Genomic DNA, 25067 nt, shown 5'->3' on the forward strand with positions numbered 1-25067 from the left:
AACATAACTGCCCCTAAATTAACCCTAAACACCCAATTAACCATAACTGCCCCTAAATTAACCCTAAACACCCCACTAACCATAACTGCCCCTAAATTAACCCCCACCTCCCCTAACTTTCAGTAGCCCAAATATATATATATATATATATATTACATACATATATATATATATATATATACATATACTTACAGTTAGATGAGTGTCACAGCCGTGTGGTTCTGGCCTGGAGAAGGAAGGGGCGGGGCCAGTTGTCACAGTGATTACAGGGAGGGGGAGTAAGTAGGAGCTGCTGCTGTGAGACGGTGAGTCAGACTAAACGGATTATATAATGAGGGGGATTTTTCAGAGCGTTTGCTCTGAAAAAACCCTCATTTTATAATCGATAATAATCGATTCAACTAATCGATAATGAAATTCGTTGCCAACGAATTTCATTATCGATTATTATCGATTTTATCGATTAGTTGTTGCAGCCCTAGTCGGATTATTTATTTTTTTAGCAAAGAAGAATATCCGGGGCTGTAATTGTTGATAAGGACAGGATTCGTTGCTGATCCAGTGATCTATTTTGGAGTCAAGAAGGAACTTTTAAGGCACAAATTGGAAATCACTTCAATGTGAGGATTTTAGATCTTCTTTTCTGATCAACAGCAAGGGGCTTTACCTTAATATGTCTTTTTTCAACCTAAATTACTACGTTACTACGCAGTAGCCCTTCTGGCCCAATGACTTGTTTTAGCCACTTGCTTGGAACAAGACCTTACTAATCTCACAAGGGTCTCACGTTCAATGGTTTGGCCTTACTCTTTCAACTGTTTTAATGTATGCCTCCTGTAAAAATGTATTGTCTTAAATATATGTATAAGTTAACCCTTTGTGCAAAAAAAAAATTTATATGCAGTATTCTCCATCACTTTGTTAGCCTTAAGGGCACATCTCTGTAAGATTGGCGAAGATCTTCTTGCATTGTCATAGCTGCTCGTAGTCTCTGTCTTGGATTGATGGGGTTGTACTTAATTAATCATGCCAGTTGGCAGCTATGTGTTGTTACATTCATCACGCTTCAAGGAGAACAACACAATGCGGCTTCTGACCGCTTTTAAACATGGTAAGGATCTCACAGATTCAAAATTTCAAATTCAGGCAAATAATACCTGCTGATATGTTTATATAATGATCACTAATGCTTTTTCTGGCCCTTTATATGTATTGTAATTTAGAAAAACGGACAATGAACATTGAGAATTTTGACTTTCAATACAATTGTGTCTTAGTAGAACTTTGATACGCACCTTATGTACGAGGTTGGGGTTAGCCAGTATATTATGGATTTAGATAAGCGGCTGGAAAGTACGGGAATATGGTATTATATTTGAAAAGTATTGCAACATGGCGTCTCCGTACACAGTTAAAACAAAAATGAATACGTGTACTATCGGTACTAGGACCATCTATAGTCTGCAGATATATTTGCAGAGCCCCTTAGTACCTTCTCATTCAGGCTGATGACATGTTGGCTTGTCTAGGACCCCAGTTCATTCACAACCCCAGCAGCCTATGCATGCGCAGCACACCACCAGCAGGTGCTTCTGCCAGGAGGTGAGCAGCGGCCAGATAGATAAGGCCACAGACCTGAATACACTGATCACATACATATACAGATATACACTAGCGTATATCCCCACTATTAAAATAATAAAATGACCAGAAAAAAATTCCAGATAATACCTGTGCTGCGGGATCTGCACTGGGTCAGAAGGACTGTAGTAGTTGCGTCCAACTTGGTACATTGAAAGAGCTTTAAGAATCCTAAAAATAAACCAAATGAAGCAGGGGCAATTAATATCAAAGGTCACTTCAAAATCAGGAGGAAGGATCATGATCAGAAGATCTCCTCAACCAGGACATGACTTCCACCACCTGCAAAAGCATGACATTGGGGCAACTCCATGGGGCAATGCCTAGTCCTGAAGATTTGTAGCAAGTGGTTAATAGTAATCTCTTGAAGCTCACCCCCTGTTTAGTGAATACAACCCATTGTGTTTATATATTTATATAATCGGCATAGACTTAGGTGTTGGAAGTGGGGAGGAATTACGCATTTACAGCGCACACGCTTACCTCTTGAATATTATGTTAAGAAACTGAATGCACACAGGTGATCCGGCTGGCAGCTGGTTACTCAACGTGACCGTTATCTTCACGAGTTCCCCATTCCTTGTTTGACTAGACAGTTCTGTCACCTGAGTGTAAATTAGATTTATATGTGGGATAAATACACTATTATAAGGTAAAGTCGAACTATTTATTACTCTCGATATTATTTTCACACGGTACTTCAAAATACAAATACACAAGCATCAAAAGGATCCATAAAAAACACATCATAACGAGGAATTATTCATTATTCTGCATTATTCTGGCCTCTTGGAGCACTTCCGCAAAAGGGCGGAGCCATGGAGTGCGCCACAGGGACAGCCTCTCTCTCCTCATTCCTCCAATTGGGGGAGAGGGGGTGTGCGGAGGCTCCACCCTTTTCCAGAAGCGCTACTGGCAGCCTGTATAACGGAGTGGATACTGGGGAGAAACAGAGGAAGAAAAAAGACAGAAGGACAAGAAGAGGCAAGAGAAGAAGCTGAGGCGAGGAAAAGGAGACAAGGAGATGAAAGCAGCCGGCGGAGAATACATTACGAGAGCGTCAGAGAGAGTGAGACAACATAAAAGAGTGAGCGAGAGCTTGAGTGTATGAGATTTAAATCTCAACTGGGACAATACTTCCCAATACTCAGCCTCAGCACCAAACTATTAAGACGTGTTAATGATGGACCCCATTGGCGCTTTTTCTGTTAATAGTATGAAATGTTGGATTTGACGACGTGACTAGTCAACCTGAAATGAGAGAACTACCTAATACTCATTAAAATGGATATGGAATTTGGCAACACAAGCAACTGATACATAACATGCAGTATGACCTCACTTTATTATTCAGTTTACGGGACAGGAAAAGAATGGCTCCATCAAATGCCTTAGCCTTCCCAAGAGTCTCTTCATGCATGTACAGCAAAGCAGTCTTCAGCTTCCTCGACGCGAAGTCCGGGTTAAAGTCCACGTGGTATTGGTAGAGACACCACTGGTCGGGCAGGCCCAGTCCAAACAAGTTTGTCAAAAGTTTTACAGGAGTCCCACTGGTGCCTGAGAAGAAAAAATAATTGATAGTTTCTACATGAAGACCATGAACTGGTCTTCTAAACAGAGAGTGCATTAAGGTTCTAGAACAGTTAATGAGGAACCCATCAAAAGAAGTCCAAGGCCTTTATTCCAAAATATACATATTTTTTATCTTTCAACATATTTCATAACAATAATATTAATAATACTATTATTATTAATACTATTATTATTAATAATAATATTAATAATATTGATATTATTAATAATAATAATATATCCCAAATAAGCTTCTTTACCAGAAGTGTGCAAAACGTATATTGGGGTTGTGTAAGTTTTGCTGATATTAAGTCTCCATTAAAGAAACGATGATGCTTTTACTACATCATGGCAAAAATATTTTGAAGGGTCGGTAGCTCCTTATAGCATAAAGCATGCAGGTTAAGCAAAAATACCGCTAACTACTGACATTCGATGATTTGTCTCCACTTACTGCTCACCAACCCAGCCCGATAACCGGCAGCGTGCTTTTATACAATATAAACGGCTGAGAAAACAATAAATAAATAAACAGCCAAAGGCATGTGAGGTTTCCCCTCCTGCCAATAACGCGTATTAGCGTTCTTCATTTATTAATAAAGCATTGGGGTATTTCTCTGGACCTGCCCCAACGCCATTAAAGAAGCAAGAGAGATGATCCAACGTAGTCATCCTCAAGCAAATGGAAGCTATTTTCCGTGCAGATTCTTGCAAGACAGGACTGGCCACCTGGCACTACCGGCAAAGGCCTGGTGGGCCGCTTACCAACACCTCTCCATGCAGCCATCGGCAGTTGGCTTTGCCGGCCACCGGCCTTAAAGTGCCAGGGCTGCCTCATCATTCCCAGTCAGACCCAGGCTACATGACATACCACCAGTCAACGTAACGTACAGCCATGTGTAGCCAGCCGGCGGCAAAATGTACATCCATTGGCGGCCTCTGGCCTAGTCATCCCAAGCCCTGATAACAGATATTATTTCTAGTATTATTGGATACCCAAACCCTTCCCAGAAATCCTATTACACTTCGCCCCTTTCATAATTTTTGTCAGGAAAATGTATTTGTCACGTGACACAGAAGCGGGCACCGACAGGCTGTTACCGGGGAAACGAAAAATACTTCTAAAAAGTTTCTGTGCAGTTTTAATGTCAAGGCCTTCCTCATTATATCCCAGCAAAGCCAGTTCCCTGCCGCCCGCAGTGAGCTCAATGGGTCAGAAACCATCTTCACTGCTTAGCATCTGCCCCCCCGCAGACACAGGGTGAGATTTCATTACCATGCTGCCATTTGGCGAAGGGGGGCAAGTAACGTCCTGAGATATGCCAACATGGCAGCATGCATTTAAATAAACTATATCAGGGGCGTCCAACGTGCGGCCCTCCAGCTGCTGCAGGACTACATCTCCCATAATGCTCTTTCAGCTAAGGGGCTGGCTGAGGAGTATGGGAGATGTAGTCCTGCAACAGCTGGAGGGCCGCACGTTGTACGCCCCTGAACTATATCATAAAACAAAATACATAAAATATTTACACACTATAACTAAACAAAAAATATTGAGTAATGTAAGCTGAGTCATAATTATTGTTTTCTTGAGCCCTTTAATATATTTTTTGTATTAACAAAAAAAAAAATGATGTCAGCCAGTCAGTGTCATGGCAGATATGATGTCAGCCTCATGCTGGATATGATGTCAGTGTCGTCAATGATGTAATCTCTCATGCAGCACTGGATGGCAGACCCACTGTGGGAGTTTGAGTCGTAGATCTGTGCATTGATCTCTTTTGCCCCTGCACCCCAGGGCAAAAGTAATTAACTGGCCAGCCTCAAGACCAGCCCCAGGGGAAGCGGCCTACTGAGAAATCTCCGGCAACCAAGTCCTGACTTCATGGCTACACTGAAATCAATGGGAGCATTTTCTGCGCATGCTCGTCAAGGTCACATGAGACCCCCCCTGGAACATCCCCTCTCAGTGATCTAGGTGGCAGTAAGTATAGCATTTGTATACTGTCTCTTAGGCCATACCCCAGAAATATATATATAATATATATAAATCAATGGACTGGGAAGCGGCCGTACATTTAAATCCATTCCTTTAATTTCTGCGCAGGGTCAAACCTTTTTCTTTTCTAACGCAGAGGTGATTTGTCTCTTGCATTAAAACATAATAAACTACAAGCGCCTTGGAAGACTTTCATTATTAATGTCAGTGTTAAGACGCTTTGCCCTTTGACTCCGTGATGTCTACCCAGTCTGTCTGCGATTAACCCATAAAGCTCCTTATCATAATGGCTCCATGCATGTATTTTATCTTATTTATCATTCTGTAAACTGGAAAGCGATAAATACACATGTTACTTCTAAATATATATATATATATATATATATATATATATAGTACTGTGCAAAAGTTTTAGGCAGATGTGAAAAAATGTTGTAAAGTACGAACTCTTTCAAAACCAGACGTGTTAATTGTTTATTTTTATTATTTAACAAAATGCAAAGTGAGCAAAGAGAAGACAAATCTAAACCAAAATCCGGTGCGACTGCCCTCTGCCTTCAAAACAGCCTCAATGTATCTAGGTACACGGGTTTTTAAGGAACTCGGCGGGCAGTTTGTTCCAAACATCTTGGAGAACTAATCACTAAATCTGTGGATTTAGGCGCCTCACTTGCTGCTCTCTCTTCATGTAATTTCAGACAGACTCGATGATGTTAAGATCAGGGGCCCGAGGGGGCCGTACAATCATTTCCAAGACTCCATAATCTTCTTCATGCTGAATATAGTTTTTAATGACTTTGTGTGTTTGTGGTCGTTGTCATGTTGCAGAATATATTTTGGGGTCAATTAGATGCCTCCCTGATAGTCCTGCATGATGGATCTGCCTGCACTTCTCAGCACTAAGGGATTTGGTCATTTATTCTGACCAAATCCCCAACTCCATTTGCAGAAAAGCAAACCCAAGCTTGCAAAGAGCCTCCACCATGCTTTTCTGTTGCCTGCAAACACTCATTATTGTACCAGCCCTTCGGCAAACAATCTACCTTCTGCTACAGCCAAGTATTTCACATTTTTACTCCACAATTGAGTCGATTGGCCTTGTTTCCATGTCGAAGGTATGGCTTTTTGGCCGCATCAGACTTCTCTGTAGAAGTAGATGGGTTTACCACAATCCCACTGTTTTCTGCCAATGCGGAGCTGAGGGCACTGCTGGACATCTTCCGGTTGCGAAGGGAAGGAAGCATGATGTGTCTTTCATCTGCTGCAAGTTTCCTTGGCCGACCTATGGTCTTCAACATTGAAGCTTCTTCAAAAGAGCTTGGACAGAACATCTGGAAACCTCTGCCTGCCTTTTTCTGCCTGGGAGAGACGTTGCCGATGCAGTATAACCACCTTGTGTCTTGTTGCTGTGCTCAGTCTTGCCATGGTGTATGACTTTTGACATTAAACTTCGGCAACCTCACCTTGTTGGTGGCTTTATCTGTCCCGCACCCAGTTTAATTCCTCCTGCACAGCAGCTTCTCTTTCAGTTAATGATTGTGTTTCAATTGACACATTAAATAAATGATCATTAGCACCTATTTGGCATAATTGTTCATTGTACACCTAACTATATGCCTACAAACTCTGGAAGGAGGATGCCATGGAAGGGACCACACTGCTATCGTATGCATTGAAGTGCAAATAATGGATGGAGTGTCCCTTTAACTAACTGCAACTAACACATATTCCAAGGGGATATTAACATACAACCAAGGGGCACTCACAAACCGGAAGGTGGGCTTCAGAAACATTAAAAATTGACTACTTTAGAAAATACAATTGTACGCTATATAATTATACAAAAGATTGCCTGTGATGTTTAAATAAAATCATCTTTTTTACTGCATTCAAGGTCCCCCTTGAGAACCAATATTCTTGCCTCGAAAGCAAATCTTTCATTTTAATCAAAGCCATCGGGGCAGCTCGGAGGATATTTACGCAGCCCTCGATTTACTTCATGAATATTCAGTGGTCCCCAATGTGTTTCCAAATGTAAAATTGTATATTTTTGAAACAGTGTTTGGACTTCTTATAAATTGCCATAGAATATTTATGCCGATCTCATCCAAGCTGGCAAATGATGAAAATGTTACAGATGGATCCCATTTGACATCATCAGAACCCGTCCATATTCCAGGAGACATCACCTTTTGTAAATTGATCAGGATTTTCAATGTATGGATAAAGGTACATTTCACGGTAGGCTGTTGATCTCTCTATGAGGTTTATAATAAATATCCTGGAATTCTACATTTTTTAAAAGACGCCAATCTCTCTTTCACAAGAATCAGGATTGGAATTCCTCGAGAGCATCCAGGAACCTGGGATAAATGCAGAAAAAGGATTCCTCTGGATGTGAATTCCTTGCAGGGTTGATGTGTTATTGGACTCAGGCTCAACATAGACCAGCTAACGTATCACTGTTGTTCTCCCATTTTTTTTAAATAGAAAATGTATTGTTTTGACATTTTTCATTTATTAAAAAAAAAAAAAACAATATATTAATTATTATTATGATTTATTCTATATCAGATATTCAAAGTTTGCATTCTTAGTGGGTTCTAGAGCTCGGCAGTATGGTTCTTTTCTATCTTTGTATTACTTCTCGCTTTGCCATGCCATTCTAGATCTGCCTCAGACCAGGCCAGAACACAGATCCAAGAAACAAAAACTGTCTGCGCTTCTTACCCTAATAAAGTTGGCAACAAATATATAAACATAATATAAATGAGAGGTTTATATTATCTCTCATTTATATTATGTTTATATATTTGTTGCCAACTTTATTAGGGTGAGAAGCGCAGACAGTTTTTGTTTTTTGTGTACATTGTACAGCCAATACACTGTTTTTGCAGCATGCTTACACCTGTTTGGTAGGCCTCGTATTATACATTTGTATTATTTGAGCCTGTGACTAGCTTAGCGCACCGACATTTTTTCTTTTCCCAGAACACAGATCCTTCAGGTATGGCTTGCACTTATTCTTGTTTTTGCACTGGATGCCTATCACCGTGACCTCTCTTTAGTGTGAACCTGGTACCATCTACTGCTAGGTTCCTGTCCCAGGACACTCACAACGCCAGACTGTGGGCCTGTAAAGAAAGTCAAGTCCATGAAGACACGGTTTGGTGTGGAGGAACTCCAGTGGTCTGCACAGAGCCCTGACCTCAACCCCATCGAACACGTTTGGGATGAACTGGAATCGAAATTGTGAGCCAGGCGTCTCGTCCAACATCAGTGCCTGACCTCACAAATGCTCTACTGGATGGATGGGCAAAAATTCCCAGAGAAACTCCCCAAAGACTGGTGGAAAGCCTTCCCAGAAGAGCAGAGGGGGGCAACTCTATAGTACCGCCAATGGTTTTGGAATGGGCTGTCCAACACGCTCGTATAGGTGTGATGGTCATGTATCAACATACTTTTGCTCATAAAGCGTATATAAAATAAAACATGCACATTTTGCAAATTATGTGCTCTCCCCCTCCTCCACTACCACAAGGAGAAGAGGAAAATGTCTCATTCGTTCATACTTTTGAAAACAGATTGAGCGATTGAAAAAAAGAAATCACATTCTCAGCCTGCAGGCTTCCACATTAAAAAACTAAGCTTTTAGAAGAGATATAAAATCCACAATATCTTTTGGAGAAGACAACAGGCATTTTTAAAACAATCATCTTTTTTTTTATCATTTTTTTATAATTCAGCAAAGAAAATTAGTGGTTCTGCTTTTTCGTCTCGGTGATTAATACACTGAACTCTAATTTATTAAGGTTTAAAAGGCATAGTAATTTTATAGGCAATAAAAAGAATAGACTGAAAGCTGCATTAATATTATAACACGTTAAAAAAAAAACAAAAAAAAAAACAGACTGAGAAATGGGTAATTTCATGATAATTTCTTTTGTTGCCATAGAAAACCAGCAGAGGAATAATTTTACTGCCTTTATCCCAGGTTCCTGGATCCCCTGTAAAAAACCCTATTCACGAACACTTTGCTCTCTCTCCCAGGAGCAGTGTCACCGTGACCGGGGAAAGAGCAGAGGGAACGTCTTATAAACTTAATTTTAATCAATCAGACCAGCGAAGGGGTTATTTATTCCGATATAGAATGGGCTGGAGCTCTCAGTTTAAGACACTCTAGTCATCAGAAGCACTTTATTGCATATATATGTATTTGCCCCTTTGTCAATGTGTTCCCACCGGGGGAGCGTGGGTCAGCGGTATGTGTGGTATGCTGGGGGTGTAGGTGGTACTGGACAGGAGGCCTCCTCCATTATGCAAAGTACAACAACCCTAGGCACCAGGATGAGATTTCGTGTTGCCATGGTCACCTGGGGTTTGTCGAAAAAGTTACTCAACCATTTGGAGTTACCATCCTGTATGTATAAATTGGGAGGTAAAAAAGAACCCTAGAGAAAACATCTTAAGGCTTAAAGGAGTCATTGGAACTGGTTAACATCTCTGTTCGTGAGTCTACCATATGCAAAACCTTGAACAGGCATGAAGTCCATGTCAGGACACAGAGGAGAAGCTGAAGAGCACATTGACCCTGCGAAATGCTACAGGGAAAATGTTTTGGGGACGGATGAAACTCTGTATGGAGTATAGTGGAGGGAGCCTCGTGGATTCAGGGCTGCCTCGGGCCAGACAGTTGTCATCATTAAGGGGACAATGAATTCCCAAGTCTATCGAGGTATCATACAGGATAATGTCAGGATGGATGTCCACCAGCTAAAACCCAGTAGACGTTGGGTGATGCAGCAGGACAATGACCCTAAACATCAAAATAAATCTACTACAGAATGGCTTAAAAAAAGAAAATTCGCCTTTTGGAGCAGCCCAGTCGGAGCCCAGAACTTAACCCATTAGAGATGCTGTGGAATGATCTTGAGAGAGACGTTCACACCACACATTGTAGGAATAGGGAGTTCTGTAAGGAAGAATGGTCTAAAATTCCTCCCGAATGTTGTGCGGATCTGATGTGCAGCTACCGGAAGGTTATTGCTGCCAACCCCAACCAGTTATTAAATCCAAGGGTTTGTTTACTGTGCACTGTGATCTAGATGTAGATCAGATTACTGTTTATGAACAATTAATGCAGAAAACCGGGTAATTCCAAAGGGTTCACTAACTTTCCCAGATGTTTTCCCTTTTTCCTTGCTGGGGGGGCAGGGAAATGGGCAAATGCATTTTTAAGTGTTATTTTGAAATATTTTGTATTATTTACACATCTAGAGAGTAAGTCCGAGTGAGCTGCAGGAAGACATGCAGTACTGCATTGAGCCCCAGCCAATAATAAACCGTGGACACAATTTTCATGCAGGAAACTAATTATTGGGTATTATCAATCACCATTAATCAAACGCAGATATGCTTTCACACAGGTGCATGGTACCTGTTTTACGATCCTTCACGTGGGACATGGACTGTCTGGTGTTGAACCCCAAATCCTGTAAGTTCCGTGCAGTCCGGCGTCCTCTCTCTGCAATAACACATCTGCCATCTCCAGCAGACATGGTACCTGGAAGGAACAATCAAAGGAGACTTAGAGAAAATAGTTTTATAAAGTATGGAATGTTTTAGCATCTATTAAACTGTCCTCCATCGGTCTGATACTGTTCATCATATCATTAGGGATATTTGATCTTTCACTCTCATATAACATATCCCCCCATTGAAGAACAATCACAAGAAACTTAGCTTACTGCTTAGAGACTGGTTAAGTCTACTGGTGTTAAACAAAATATAAGACATATAAAACTTCCTATAAACAACAATAGGCACCTAATAAAAGAGCCACCTATTATCAGAATGGCACTGCTTCACTCAACTGTTTTTACCGCCAGCCACGCTGCCCCTAGTGGTTGGATTGGGTAATGCACACCGCCGGTTTCTGATGTGCCAGCAATAGGGACTCCTGTTAGGTGCTGAACTCAACAAATGAAACACTATACACGGCACATCGAGGCTGGCTGGCATTTTGCATGGACGCCAATGCATTTCACTGCATGCAATAAGGAGCATGCGTTCTCTAGCCTCTACCCCTTCTGCTGTGAGGCCCTTCCACTTATCTACCACCCTCTCAGTACAGGCAGGGGAACTGTCATACACAAATGAGCATCATCTGCTATCTGCTTGAGATAACAGAACTCGGCCAAGTGTTATTTAAAAAAAATGATTTACAAGAAAATCTAACTTCTCTGTTTTGCGGTCATTTATTTATAACAATGTTGTTTTTAGGTCAATACTTAAAAAAAGGTTCAATGAAACTTATGGTCACCAAGAAAGTCTCGGTCATCTACTGAACTGCAAACCTCGCTGTGGTTCATTTGAACAAGTCTCGTCGCTGAGACCTCATTTGCAATGCACTGGAATATTAAAATTAGGGCTGCAACTAACGATTATTTTAATAATCGATTAGTTGGCCGATTATTTTGTCGATTAATCGGAAAAAAAAATACATTATTTTAAATTGAAGAAAAATTGCAATAAAAAACGTACAATTTACAATCTCTTTATTGCAATGGCCTCTCTCTATTCACCTTCTTATTTTACTGACATAATAATAAAAGCTACAAGAACCCAAACACAGTGCTTCTCAAACTAGGTTTTAATACAAAGTTATTAGTAAATATTAATTCATATGCTAACTATTTTTCATATTTAATAAAAACTGAGAAAAAAGCCTTGTTTAAATTTTTTATTTACCAAACTGCCCCCAGTTATGCACATCTGACCCCCAGCTTGCCACTCTGCCCCCATATATGCCTTATACCTCTTATATGCCAGATTCCACTGTGCCCCCTGATATGCCACTGTGCCCCTGATATGCCTTATACTCCTTATATGCCAGTGATATGCAACTGAGCCCCCTGATATACCTTTTACCCCCAGATTTGTTTTATGCCCCCCTGATATGCCTAATATCGATATGTCTTATACCCCCTATATGCCACTGAGCCCCCTGATATACCTTTTACCCCCAGATATGTTTATGCCCCCCTGATATGCCTAATATCCATATGCCTTATACCCCTATATGCCTTAAAAATTCATAATACCCCCCATACAACACTATAACTCACCCATACACCACTCTGGCTCCTCCCCCTCCCATACACCACTCTGGCTCCTCCCCCCTCTCATACTCCACTCTGCCTCCTTCCCCTCCCATACACCACTCTGCCTCCTCCCCTGCCCATACATCACTTTGGCTCCTCCCCTACCATACATCACTTTGCCTCCTCCCCCTCCCATATACCACTCTGCCTCCTCCCCTCCCATACATCACTTTGGCTCCTCCCCCTCCCATACACCACTCTGGCTCCTCCCCCCTCCCATACTCCAGTCTGGCTCCTCCCATACTCCACTCTGCCTCCTCCCCCTCCCATACATCACATTGGCTCCTCCCCCTCCCATACATCACTTTGCCTCCTCCCCCCTCCCATACTCCACTCTGCCTCCTGTGAACCTCCGTTTCTGACAAGACACCAGGGAGCCGGGTAGAGAGGCAGAGTGGCGTATGAGAGGGGGAGGAGCCAGAGTGGTGTATTGGAGGGTGGCTCCCATACACCCCTCTGACTCCTCCCCCCTCCCATACACCGCTCTGCCTCTCTACCCGGCTCCGTTACTGAAGGCACTTTCACTGCAGCTTCATAGAAGCCACAGTGTAAGTGAAGGGCAGTAACGGAGTCTGTCTATGCGATGCAGACCCTCACCGGCTGTCAGAGAGGATGATTCTCTGTCAGCCGGTGGGGGTCTGCATCGCACAGACAGACTCCGTTACTCACCTTCACTTACACTGAGGCTTCTATGAAGCTGCAGGGAAAGTGCCTGTCAGTAACGGTGCCGGGTAGAGAGGCAGAGTGATGTATGGGAGGGGGGAGGAGGCAGATGGGAGGGGAGAGAGACGGAAGTGAGAGACCGGCCGACAGGGAGGGGAATCCAGGTCCCCTGCAGCGTTGCGGGGGATCTGGATTCCGGTGTTATAATCCGATCTCTGTTTGAGGTCGGATTATATAAGGAGAGGAGTTTTTCAGAGCATTTGCTCTGAAAATAACCTCTTTTTATAATCGATAAAAATCGATCCGATTAATCGATGATGAAATTCGTTGACGATTTTCATTATCGATTATTATCGATTTTATCGATTAGTTGTTTCAGCCCTACACACAATACCCACCTGTTTCCAAAGTCTCGGTCATCTACTGAACTGCAAACCTCACTGTGGTTCATTTGAACAAGTCTCGTCGCTGAGACCTCATTTGCAATGCACTGGAATATTAAAATATTAAAAGGCGGACGGCTCAGCGGGATTCCTCGGCTGTCTCATCCACGGGAGAAGAATGACAAGCGGACCACACACCGATAGTTCTTAGATTTCTGAACAGAGGTTGTGATCTTTTATTCTTTTCCGCACGCGTTTCGCTCTTCCATTTTTATTCACTGACTTTCTATGAGTTGTTTATGTTCCGTGATTTATATATACAATCTACGAGTACCGCATGCAGTTTCAAAGCAATCGAAAGTTTGCTCTTACAAATATCCGTAAGTCCATAAATGTCACAGTCGGTGTAATTAGGATGCTCCGCGGTGCTGCAATAAGCCACTTCTACATCATGCAACCATTTGAGTTTAAGGTGCTGTCCCACCTGCTCGCTTACAACACATTTACAGCAAAGATTAAAAAAAACAATTCTTTCATCGTACAATTTTGCCTCAATCAAATCTTTTTTTTTGCCCGTAACACTTAATAGTCATGTGACAAAAAAGCAAGCTCTGATTGGCTGTTGCCACAGAAATTTATTTTTTTCAAATATTGTAATATATTTTTAATGTGATTAAACCTTCAGATGAAAGAATTAACTTCTAAGTTTGTTAATTTATGTTCTTATATATATATATAAATACATCCCGTAGAAACATTATATATATGATATCTATACATATATATAAATATATATAATATATAAAGTCCCATAACTCTAGATGGCAAGCTCACAGTCCGGGTCTTTAACTCGTGTTGTATCTGCATGTATAAATGTGTATTTGTTAACCACTTCATCTTTAAATTGTGCAGGGCGGCAGAATACATTAACGCTTAATAACTAATAATAATAATAATATACATAATGATAGTCACACATAATGAAACAAGCAGTGAAGCAGCGAGCCAAGCTTTACTTTCTTAACTGGCACCTGCTAAAAAAAGCTGCATATCGCCGCTTATTTAAGGGAATCCTTAAATAATGCCATCCCAAGGAATGGGACACAAATAGTTAAAAAATGCATACTTACTAATGAAGCTGCTTTTTCCATTATCACCGCCACCACTGGTACCCTGCGCGGCTGCGGTGCCCACGGAATCATCACCAGAAGGGCTCTGAAAAACATTTGAAAAAAAGGTGTTACTGAGAGCTGAATGACGTTTCGCTTGCTAGCGTGGCAAGGGCAGAACTGGAAGCAAGGACGAGTCTTTTCCTACATCAAGATTACCCTTTTCCATGTTTGCTGTACCAACAGAAATTAAAGAAAAAATATGGCTATACAAACACACACAAAAAATAATAATTGTGAGTGCTAGTATGCAAAAAACCCGATGAACCAATTCAGGGGGGAAATAAATTTTAAAAAAATACTTTTTTTTCTCAATTTTTCACTTTGTAGGAAGAGGAAAAAACTGTTTCTCACTCTCTTCCCTCCAATTTCTCCTGTACGGATCACACTGTGATCAGCTAGCAGGGCTCCACAGTCTTGCATTGCTGATCGCAATGCATGCAATCAGCCAGCAGGGGGAGCAATTGGAGGTCCCAGCAGGGTTTAGAACAGATCTCTCCTGTCCTCCAGTCACATTCTGGTAGGTGTCAGCGGCGATGCCTACCGGAAGGGAATGCCCAAACACGAGATCAGGCATTCCTTATATATTGGTGTACAGGGGCTCACACAGAGCGCTGTTACACATGATCAGCAGGGGTTGCAATGAAAGGGTCGAGTCCAGGCTCTTAACAGACAGCCTGATCCCCTGTGCAGCGTACATCCTAAAGGTTATCTTGCCACAGCTTTTGTGTACCTGCACGTTCATAAGTTAACAGAGTGTTTATACAGTGTGCTTTTTTTAAGAATGCATATTAATATACTTTAATATACATTCTTTATTGGTGATTGGGGACATCCTATGATTCAGGATAGCCACATGCCTATGCCATGCATGGTTAAGTTTCTCCCTAGTATTTCTACTGTGCGGCTGTTCCACTTATCTACCACCCTCTCACTAAAGTTTCATTTAAACACTGAAAGTAACTGCGGGTCTGCCCGAGGAAATGAAAAACTGTTTCCAAGTATGATTGCAATACTTTATTCAACTATATTTCTGAAAATAGATTATTATATAGATTGGGCACGGGGAGACGGCTTCCAAATAAGTATAGAAATAACCAGCGAGCAATCTTCCTTGGAGCGACTTGTAAACGCTATCTATGAGTTTTTTTGTTGTTGCCCGGAATAAAGGTTTGCTTGCAATTGATACAGCGTTCTATGAATATCTGTTCTTCAATTCCCTGTCTTCTTATCTGTGATTCATTCTCTCCGCTGGTATCTTCTCCCCCGACAGCCTCGGAAAACAGCGAGAGAACTGAAAGATGGAGTCCGATAGAAGATCTCGGTAGAAATATTTCACAATGTTACTCTGACCAGGGCTGGCCTTAGGGGTGTGCGACCTGTGCGGCCGCACAGGGCGCCATGGCAACAGGGGTGCCGTCCGGGACTTAAATTATAACATCGTTTGTTTTTTTTGTAACTTTATTTAACATCCTCCATGTTAAATAAAGTTTTTTTTAAACTTTATTTAACATGGAGGATGTTAAATAAAGTTAAACAAAAAAAAAAAAACGGGGTTTTCATTTAAGTCCTGGGCAGGGGAGCCGAGTGGTTGCTCGTGAAGTTTTCAGCAACCGCTCGGCGGCCCTCACTCTCCGTGACTCCGTCGCGGTGCCGGCGTTTCGTGCTAAGCGCCAGAATTATTCTGGCGCTCAGCTGTGAAGCGCGCACCGCGGCAGATCGGGAAGACGGACGCCTCCTGCTCACACCGCAGGACTCCGGCAACAAGGTAAGTAAGGATAGGGGGTAGATAGTGATAGGGGGCGGGGGGGGGGGAGGCAGTGAGAAGGGGCAGAGGGGGGAAGGCAGTGAGAAGGGGCAGAGGGGGGAAGGCAGTGAGAAGGGGCAGAGGGGGGAAGGCAGTGAGAAGGGGCAGAGGGGGGAAGGCAGTGAGAAGGGGCAGAGGGGGGAGATTTTTTTCCTTTTTTTGGGATGGGGGGGCGCCAGAGGAGTAGTCCGCACAGGGCGCCAGAACACTTAAGGCCGGCTCTGACTCTGACTAATGTTTACCACACAGTATAGAATTATTAAAATGATGAAAGCGACAGTTTAATGTCCGATACGAGCCGCCGATAGGTTAAAGTGCTGTGTGTGTGCGGTCCCTTTAAATTTCCATGGTGTCCCCCTTGCAAATGCATGGTGGGATTCTGCGGAGTCCCCTATATTTAGTTACTAAAGGGATTTCCCCCCCCAGCCCCCATACACTAACCCTAAACCCCTTAAGCCACACGTATTAAAAATACTCCCCTATAGTTTACTATGTAAAGGATGGATGTGGCCCTCGAGAACATAAAAATATGTATGTGGGGTTTATCTGTAATCAGGGGATATTGCCAAACATGAATTCTATCATTGTTCATCAGCAGCCCCTACTGTGTAGAAGAAATTTTAAGAAAATTCTAAAAAACAGTGTTTTTTTATATGCTTTATAGTTTTTAGGTTTTTTTTTTACATACTAGCACTCACAATTATTATTGATTATTTTTTTGCATGTTTCTATGATTTTAAATGAAAGCCCTATCCTTTCTGAAAAAAGGACATATAACTTGTGTGGGTGCATCAAACACAGAAAAAGGGGAATCCTAATTAAACTCACATACGGTAAAATGGCCAAAAAACCTTGGGTACTGAAGGGGTTAAGTAAAGCATTTTGTACCTTTACACCCGTCATGCAATGTTCAGCAGCTGTTCGTTCATCCCAGGTGCAAACTGTGTTCCGTACATAAGATAGATCTCCAAATGCCAATTTATTAGGCAAAAGCTAACTTACTGGGGAGGAATAATTCACGCACATCCTAATAAAAGGATGTTAAGATAGCTGCTCCCATGTTGTACACATAAGATAGGCTTCAGACACATATATACTGTTCATTTGATTTATATAGCGCCACCGTATATTACAAGGCTTCTTCAAATCTGTTATACACCAGAATCACTTCTATCAATAACTCCCAAAGTCCTTAAACCCCTTAATACAACTATAATGTAAATTTTAAAAAATAAAAAAAAATTTGGTTTTTTACTTGTCACCTTTATATTACACCTGTATATAAATAATATATATATATACTTATATATACCGTATATATATATTTATAATATATAGCTATATAATATATAATTATATATAATAATATAATATATATATAATATATATTATATATAATATAATATATATATATATAGTAGATATATTTTATATATATAATAATACACCTTATTAGAAGGTGCGTATAACAATTGTGTGCAAGTATTTTTAAAGTGATTAATCCCGAGTCACAGGGTGGATTGAAGGTGGCGATGGGTTGAGTTGATGTGGGCCATAATTTAATACCCTCCTGGGGTTATTATACAGAACTCCCCTCACCCTGAGTTCACCATGAAAGGCTTTGAGCTCCAAAGTTTCCTGTTCATGTGGAAGGCGCTCACCCGCACTTTGCCTGTCCCTATATATTCTTTTTTTTTTTTTTTACGGTTTTCTGGTTTAAATTAAAATATGGAAACACTTTGGTAATAAACTCGGCTTCAACACCTCTACCTACCAGACGTACCAAATCAGAAGGTCCACAGAGTGAACCGTGTCCATCGTCTGACTTCAGCTTTTTGGAGTAGGGGCGTCCAGCCATTTCTCCTAAAACATTGAAAAATAAAATGACTTGACTACAGCCTTAGCTACCAAAATGTCATTAAATCACCGAAAAGGTCTATGTAAGGCCTCAGCCGCAGCCTAACCCACCAAAACGGTGAGGAACATCAACTTATTGCTCGCTGTGTCGAATTTACATTGAAGGTTACATTTAATATGAAGAACATATATCACCTGGCTATATATATATATATTTTTTATATATATATATATATATATATATATATGTGCTATAAGATACTGGCCAGGTGGCTACCTTGTTTACTGTAAATGCTGCTCGATTTATGCATTTGTAAAAACAGTAGAAATTGATGTGTTCTGTATTGGAGGAGACTTAAAATAATTCTATTTTATAATAGACCAGTAATCATATATCTATTCTATCATTATTTATCTGGTCCCTGCATAGCGGGACCACCAGCGGTCTGGTGGGACTCTCCATCCATTACATCGAGGGCCACATATGGGGTCAACCGAAGGAAACTTCATTAAGTGCCTTCATAATCTTTTATTTATTTTCTTGTGGTGGAAAAAGCATCTGCTTGTAGTGGAGGGAGAATGAATTCCGTATGAATGGTTAATAACTTAAATAATAGTTAATAATCATTTTAGAGGCATGCGGACAAAAACCTGTTTTGGTAAATCTAGAAAAATAAAACTATTTAAAAATATATATTTTTTAAATAAATGTATAATTATATTTAATAAATATTAGTTTTTTTGGGTTTTTTTCGTGTTTCTGATTTAAATAATTTCAATACATAAGCTTCACATTAGTGCATCACGTCCTCATTCATTATCTTTTAATAATTGGTCCAAAAAACACCAAAAACCTTGCGATATTCTTTTTTTTTATTATTTATTTTAATTACAGCGGGTACGTTTGTAGCCGTTTCCTATCCCTTTCTTTCCTCCGAGCTCTGACAATTTTAAAGTCTCTGGCAGTAGCGGGTGATTTAATGATTGTAGCTCCACCATTTCATGATGTACTTAACTAGAAGGATAAATTGCAATGACAATTTTACTTCTATAATAAATCAAAGTTACATTTATTTCTTCTCCTACGGAACATTCTTGCCTGAATAAATGGGATTCCTGCTACCGCATGACAATGCACAGCTGCCGTACCTGCCCCAGCACCCCCCACCCACACCTTTATCTGGCTGGGGGTATTAAGAGTTGGACACTAACGTAAGGAGTTCTACTTTTGGGTTTGGACATCTTATGTATGGATACCATCTGTTTACATCTGATATAAAGGATTAACCCTGTGCTGACCTTGACCATCAGATCACTATAAGACAATTATTTTCCCTACAGTCCTTAAATTCATCACCTGAGTAATTTTAATGGCTTCCTACCTGGAACAAGATATATTTGAAGCTGCTTACTCAATGTGTTCTTATAACTCATCAGTCCATATCAAAAAAACATTTCAACTTCAATGATATCAATGCTTAGAATGTTTTAAATTGAAAAACCCTAAAAAACCCCCAATATAGTACATTTTAAAGACTGATTTGAGTGAACAGAAGATATTTCCTATAAGTTTGAGGCTGTGATGTCATGTTCATAACAGGGCCTTCCAGAATAAAGGAATGAGTCTAAGCATCATTGCCATGTGTTATAATTCCTTAATATATCATTAAACATGGTTCTTCCTCCTAAACTGTAGATACAACAGTAAAAATTAACGGCTTTAAATCAGTTTAACCTGTAGCCCTGCTCACCAGATCCTGAGATGTCCACCAGACTCTAAGATGTCCACCAGCTCCTGAGATGTCCACCAGCTCTATCCCTCCACTGGCCTCACCCTGTTGCTGAGATCAATACAATGCGTTGCAGAGAGCTCCCCCTACAGGCGGATAGTGGCTGTGTTTAAATTCCCAGCAGGCCAAGCTAGGAGGTAAAGATGTTGCCTCCATGACAGTGATGACTTTATAAACACCAGATCTCTTTTGTATAAATACACAGATCAAAATGTAAGAAAATCACAATAAAAAACCTTTGTAAGCCATGTTCCTTGCCACAACCCCTAAATCTATAACGTCCCTGTTGAAACATGTGGAGCGATGGGACCTTTCGCTGTGATATGGAGTTGGATGCGCCAGAAACTAAGTTAAGTATTGAGAGACATTAAAAAGGAGAGTGCTAGATACCAAACCATGTATTAGACTGCTCATGTATTAGGAACTTTGCTCCTACCAGGACTACAACTAAATTGCAGTCAATCCCCGTGGTGATTTTAAGCGTTGAGAATGTTGAGAATTATGGACTCCATGAATTATGGTGGCCTATATTGGAAAAAAAGATCACAGATCTTCGTGTACACCCTGTGTGAATGACATTAATGTCCAAAAGATATATTGTATATGTTTGAAATGTGAATCTCCGGTACATCCCAAGAGCATTCAACAAATCATAACTAGCTTTTTCTTAAGGCAATAAAATATTTCAAGTCAATGTAGGAAAAAAACCCGCACAAAGTTGTCCAAATAACATAAAAATGTGAGTCCTTGGCATTGTAATAATCCAAACCATGATTCTGAAGCTTGCATCTCATCCCAGGCCCGGGGTAAAAAGATTGAGCTGAAGGGCCCCATGACCGAGGGCCCACCTTTCTTCTTTCTTGGCATGGCCGTGTTTGGTGGTGGCTGACCCTGATAGCAGGGTCGGTTGGGTCATTGGTGGGGATGCCCCAAATCACCCCTGCTGGTGGTGGTAGAGAACTTGTATTTGGCAACTCCCCACCCAGAGCCATATTTACAAAGTGTGTTGGGGACACTTTTCCCTCCCTCCTACCATTTTTTATTGTCCATTGTGGTTGGTTATCAGGCTGGCATGGAGCAAAGGGTTGACTACCTAGAGGTGTGCTTCAAACCGTGGTGCACAGGCCCCTGGCCTACATGCAGGACACTCCTTGGGTTTGTGCCTTGCTGATTCCGGAGGTGACAAGGGCTGCCATGGTGGGCATGCCAGGGTTTGCAACATCTACTACTATGCCAGCCGGCTTGGCATAATAAACAGTTAAATAAGAGGTTAGAAAACAGTATGGTGTTTGTTTACAAATAATTTAAGGTGTTGGCTTAAGGTAGCCTTTCCTGCCGTTTCTGGTTTATAGTTATAACGTGTTTACAGCTCGCACGACTTTGCACATGTCACCACGTGCATTGTCACAAGTGCGTTTCAGACGTTGTATAAACATTTATTAGTCGTTTATGTGCCAATAAAAGTGACATTGATATTCCCGTCACGACGCAGAAGGCAAAGCTGCACTATGGCCCAAATTATCCACAGTTGACGGTAATAAAGAATATTTTAAATATACATTCTGGGGCATGTGTCTTGTGTGTGGGGGGGGACGAAAAACACTGACATTGACGCTACCTCAAGCACGATAGACAAAAACACTGAGTGACAGAGCCTTCAAAAAAAGCAAAAACTGCTTGAGAGGCATAAAAGGAGCGTAAACAGTCCTCCAAAAAATGGTCATTAGGTCCTTAATGTGTTGCTTTCAGACGAGGATGAGAATAAAAAGTTTCTGGAATCCGTGGTTTTAATCTCTGGAACCCTCTGGACCAGTGGTTCTCACCCTTCCTAATGCCGCGACCCTTTAATACAGTTCCTCATGTTGTGGTGACCCCCGACCACAAAATTATGTAATTATATATTGTGAAATATGTGTTTTCCAATGGTCTTAGGCAACCCCTTTGGAAGGGTCGTTCGACCCCCAAAGGGGTCGCGACCCACAGGTTGAGAACCGCTGCTCTAGACTCTCAGCAAACCTGGCTTCATTAGAGTTCAATTGACTTTCCTGAATTGCTTCCATGGCATTAATGCAATAAATAATTAAACAAGCAAATAAATATATAAATAGTAATGCCCAAACCAAGACTATTTTCACATATAAATCACCTTTAGTCTTTATTGGAATTCAAGGGAGACTTCCAGGAACTAAAACAAAAATAGTCAGGACAGAGGTCTTAACCGGGGTATTGTCTCCTTACAACGGCAATATCTAGTCACCTTGACATAATTATAATAATCCCGGAGAGAAGGCCCCGCCGCCGTCAGCCGCACAGACGGGGAGCCGGTCAGGGAGATCTAATTTCAAATAATGAAAGTGTTGGCTGAATATATCTCATTTATAGGCACATAAAAAAAACTTTGATTAACAATGTTAAATACATTTAAGTGCACCTAATACAAGCTAATGCTGGACAACGTACTTCAAATTCATGGCATTTCTACCATGATGGGTATAACAGCAGAGCTCAATGATATCATCTCTATTAACCCTCTACAGTAGAGATGCAGACAGATGATGTCAGCAATTAAAGTGACCCTGTCGCAAACTATTTACTTAAAGAAACATTCGTGTTAGCGGTAGAATATTGCGGACCTCTTCTACATTTCCCTTTAGGAAAACAACGTGATACTAGGAGAAACATTATGCTTTGTACAACCACAAAGGGTTAAACGCATTGTGACAGAAACCCCTGATTCATATGGATGGCATAAGATGGCGTAAAATTTGTGCTTCAAGCTCAATTGTCATTTTTGTTACTATTGGTGGACCACTCAGGAAAGAAATTGGTGATATCGGGGCCACCAGGACTCAACGATCCAGACGTGGTCAGCTTCAGGGTCTTCAGGGAGAAGGGGTTAAACATCGAGTGATGGTCATAACTAAATTCAGCTCCAATGTAATCGGTTTATATATATTTAATATATACTACTTATCCGGACGTACGCATTGGAACCCTGGCTGGGTTCTCCCGAGTTCCATTCGGTGTAGGTCCTTGTGGGCAAATTACTCAATTACTCCACTGCCAGGAGTCCGGGTTGCAGAGGTAATAGCCGATTCAGGCCAAATCGAGTCAATACTGACATGGTATAAAATCGAGATCAAAGGGGGTGCTCAGATGTGTGAGACGGATTCCAGCTATATCACAGACTGACGAGAGAGAGACAGAGAGAGAAAGAAAAAGAAAGAGAGCAAAATCGAAAAAAAAAGAAATAGACCGACATAAAGGAAAAAAAATCTTCTCAATGTTATAATAAAAAAAAAAAACCCAGAAGGTTTTGGTAAATTTAGAATTGTTCAAATATTGATCTAAAAAAGAATGTCTAACTCTGATTTTCATCTCTAGAAGTAGTGGCTGATACTGAGAAAAGATTGATTCATTTTTTATTATTGCTTAAAAACACATTTTCTATCCGCTATAGCAAACAGATCTTAATCTTTCTGAAAGTACTCAATTATTGCGCTTTCAGGCAAATACATAGCACACGCGTTTTCTCACATTTATGGGTCTCTTATTTCCAATCTGCTGCGATAACCTTAGTGAATTCTCAGAAGAACGCGCAGATACTCTGAAACTCAAACACTGCTTAGGAAAGTCACATTCTGGTTTAGAAGGTGCCACTAAATCTTAAAATGTCTTCTCTTGTGATTTGAAAGCTACTGCAGAAATCTTAAGAAAGAAAATGGATAATTTGTAATATATACGTTTGGTTTTATCCCTTGGCCCTTTACGGCTGGTAACCTGGAGGCACAAACTGATGGCATGTGTTCATATTGACTGATATCAATGGGATGAGGAGGACCTTCATCTTTCAAACATGTTCTTGTTTAGGAGAGACAGTCTTATGGACCAAAGTCAATCTGCCCCTCTTCCAGGGCTTGTGTTAGCATCAGACATCTCCGGCAGCTGCCTGGGGCAACTGAATTATGGGGCACTAGCCAGTGACGTGTTCTTCCTAGGGAACCGCCATAGCCTCCATAAATTGCCTTCAAGTCATGGAGTGCTCATGACATCATATCCCATATTAAGGATGGTGTTCGTGGAGGGGCGGCTTGAAGTGTTGCCCTGGGTCAGGCCTATCTCATATTTATAACTCCGTTCACAGCCCCTGAGTTTAAATGTTTCTTCAGAAAATAATTTTCTACGGTAGTTTTAATAAGTGAACTTTATGATGCTAAAAGTTGTGTACACGTCAGCTCCTTTTTATTGCTTTCCTTAGGTAGCATTAGTGGAAAATCTAGAATATTATATTGGATTTCATGTTAGGATTTCTTATGGATGTAAAACAAGATAAAGGCCTATCTATAAAGCTGCAATAAAATTCAAATAGCCGATGAGTAAAAAGCAGTAAGCACAGGTATACAATTGTGGTGTGTAAAATATAGCCAGGAGCCATGCCACCTCATGGAGCGTGGGATGGACTCTACTTAAATAGAATTCTTGAGCTATTGTGAGATAATCTGAGCCGTCACTAGAACTTGATTTTGTTGGTAAAAATAGAATGACAGCGCCAGATTAAGGCCGTTCAGGAGCCCCTAGGTATGCCACACACACATACAACATACAACACCTTACCTATCAAGCATGTGGCACATATCCCGCTCATGTGTGGTGGGAGTTAAACTGCGAGGTCATTTGTGACCCATTGAGCTCCCCCTACTGGCTACAATAGCCTGCATAGTCTGTCAGCTGCTATTTGGATTATCACTGTGCCAGCGCTGATTGTCCATTTGGACACCAGTGTCTGCCACTGGCCAAAACTCAAAGTCGAGAAATGGGACCACTGTCTCCATTGAATAGAATTATCAAACCTCACGGTGGAGAATAGCCCACCACATTGGCCATGTTTTCCAGGACACATATCATTTTCACATATTGCTGACCAGCCCAGATAAAATATTGCCCTGCAGTATGGAGGATTTATAGCTGACTAATTAGTTCCCTTCTATAAGTCTATACATCCCACATACTGCAGGGCAGCATT

The 25067-nt window shown here is 41.1% G+C and overlaps 1 protein-coding gene across 1 annotated transcript in view; it reads right to left on the minus strand.

Moving 5' to 3' along the window:
• Positions 1–21036, minus strand: part of PIWIL4 (piwi like RNA-mediated gene silencing 4) — a 51390-nt gene extending 30354 nt beyond the window's left edge. The window contains exons 1-7 of the mRNA XM_053456091.1: positions 20935–21036; positions 20006–20095; positions 14552–14636; positions 10650–10775; positions 2984–3198; positions 2125–2246; positions 1732–1812 (exon numbers count right to left, since the gene is read on the minus strand). Of these exons, the coding sequence (XP_053312066.1) occupies positions 1732–1812; positions 2125–2246; positions 2984–3198; positions 10650–10775; positions 14552–14636; positions 20006–20095; positions 20935–21036 (821 nt within the window). The remainder of the gene's footprint in view (positions 1–1731; positions 1813–2124; positions 2247–2983; positions 3199–10649; positions 10776–14551; positions 14637–20005; positions 20096–20934) is intronic.
• Positions 21037–25067: the final 4031 nt, after the last annotated feature.

Source organism: Spea bombifrons, chromosome 2, assembly GCF_027358695.1.
Source record: "Spea bombifrons isolate aSpeBom1 chromosome 2, aSpeBom1.2.pri, whole genome shotgun sequence".
NCBI lineage: Eukaryota > Metazoa > Chordata > Amphibia > Anura > Pelobatidae > Spea > Spea bombifrons.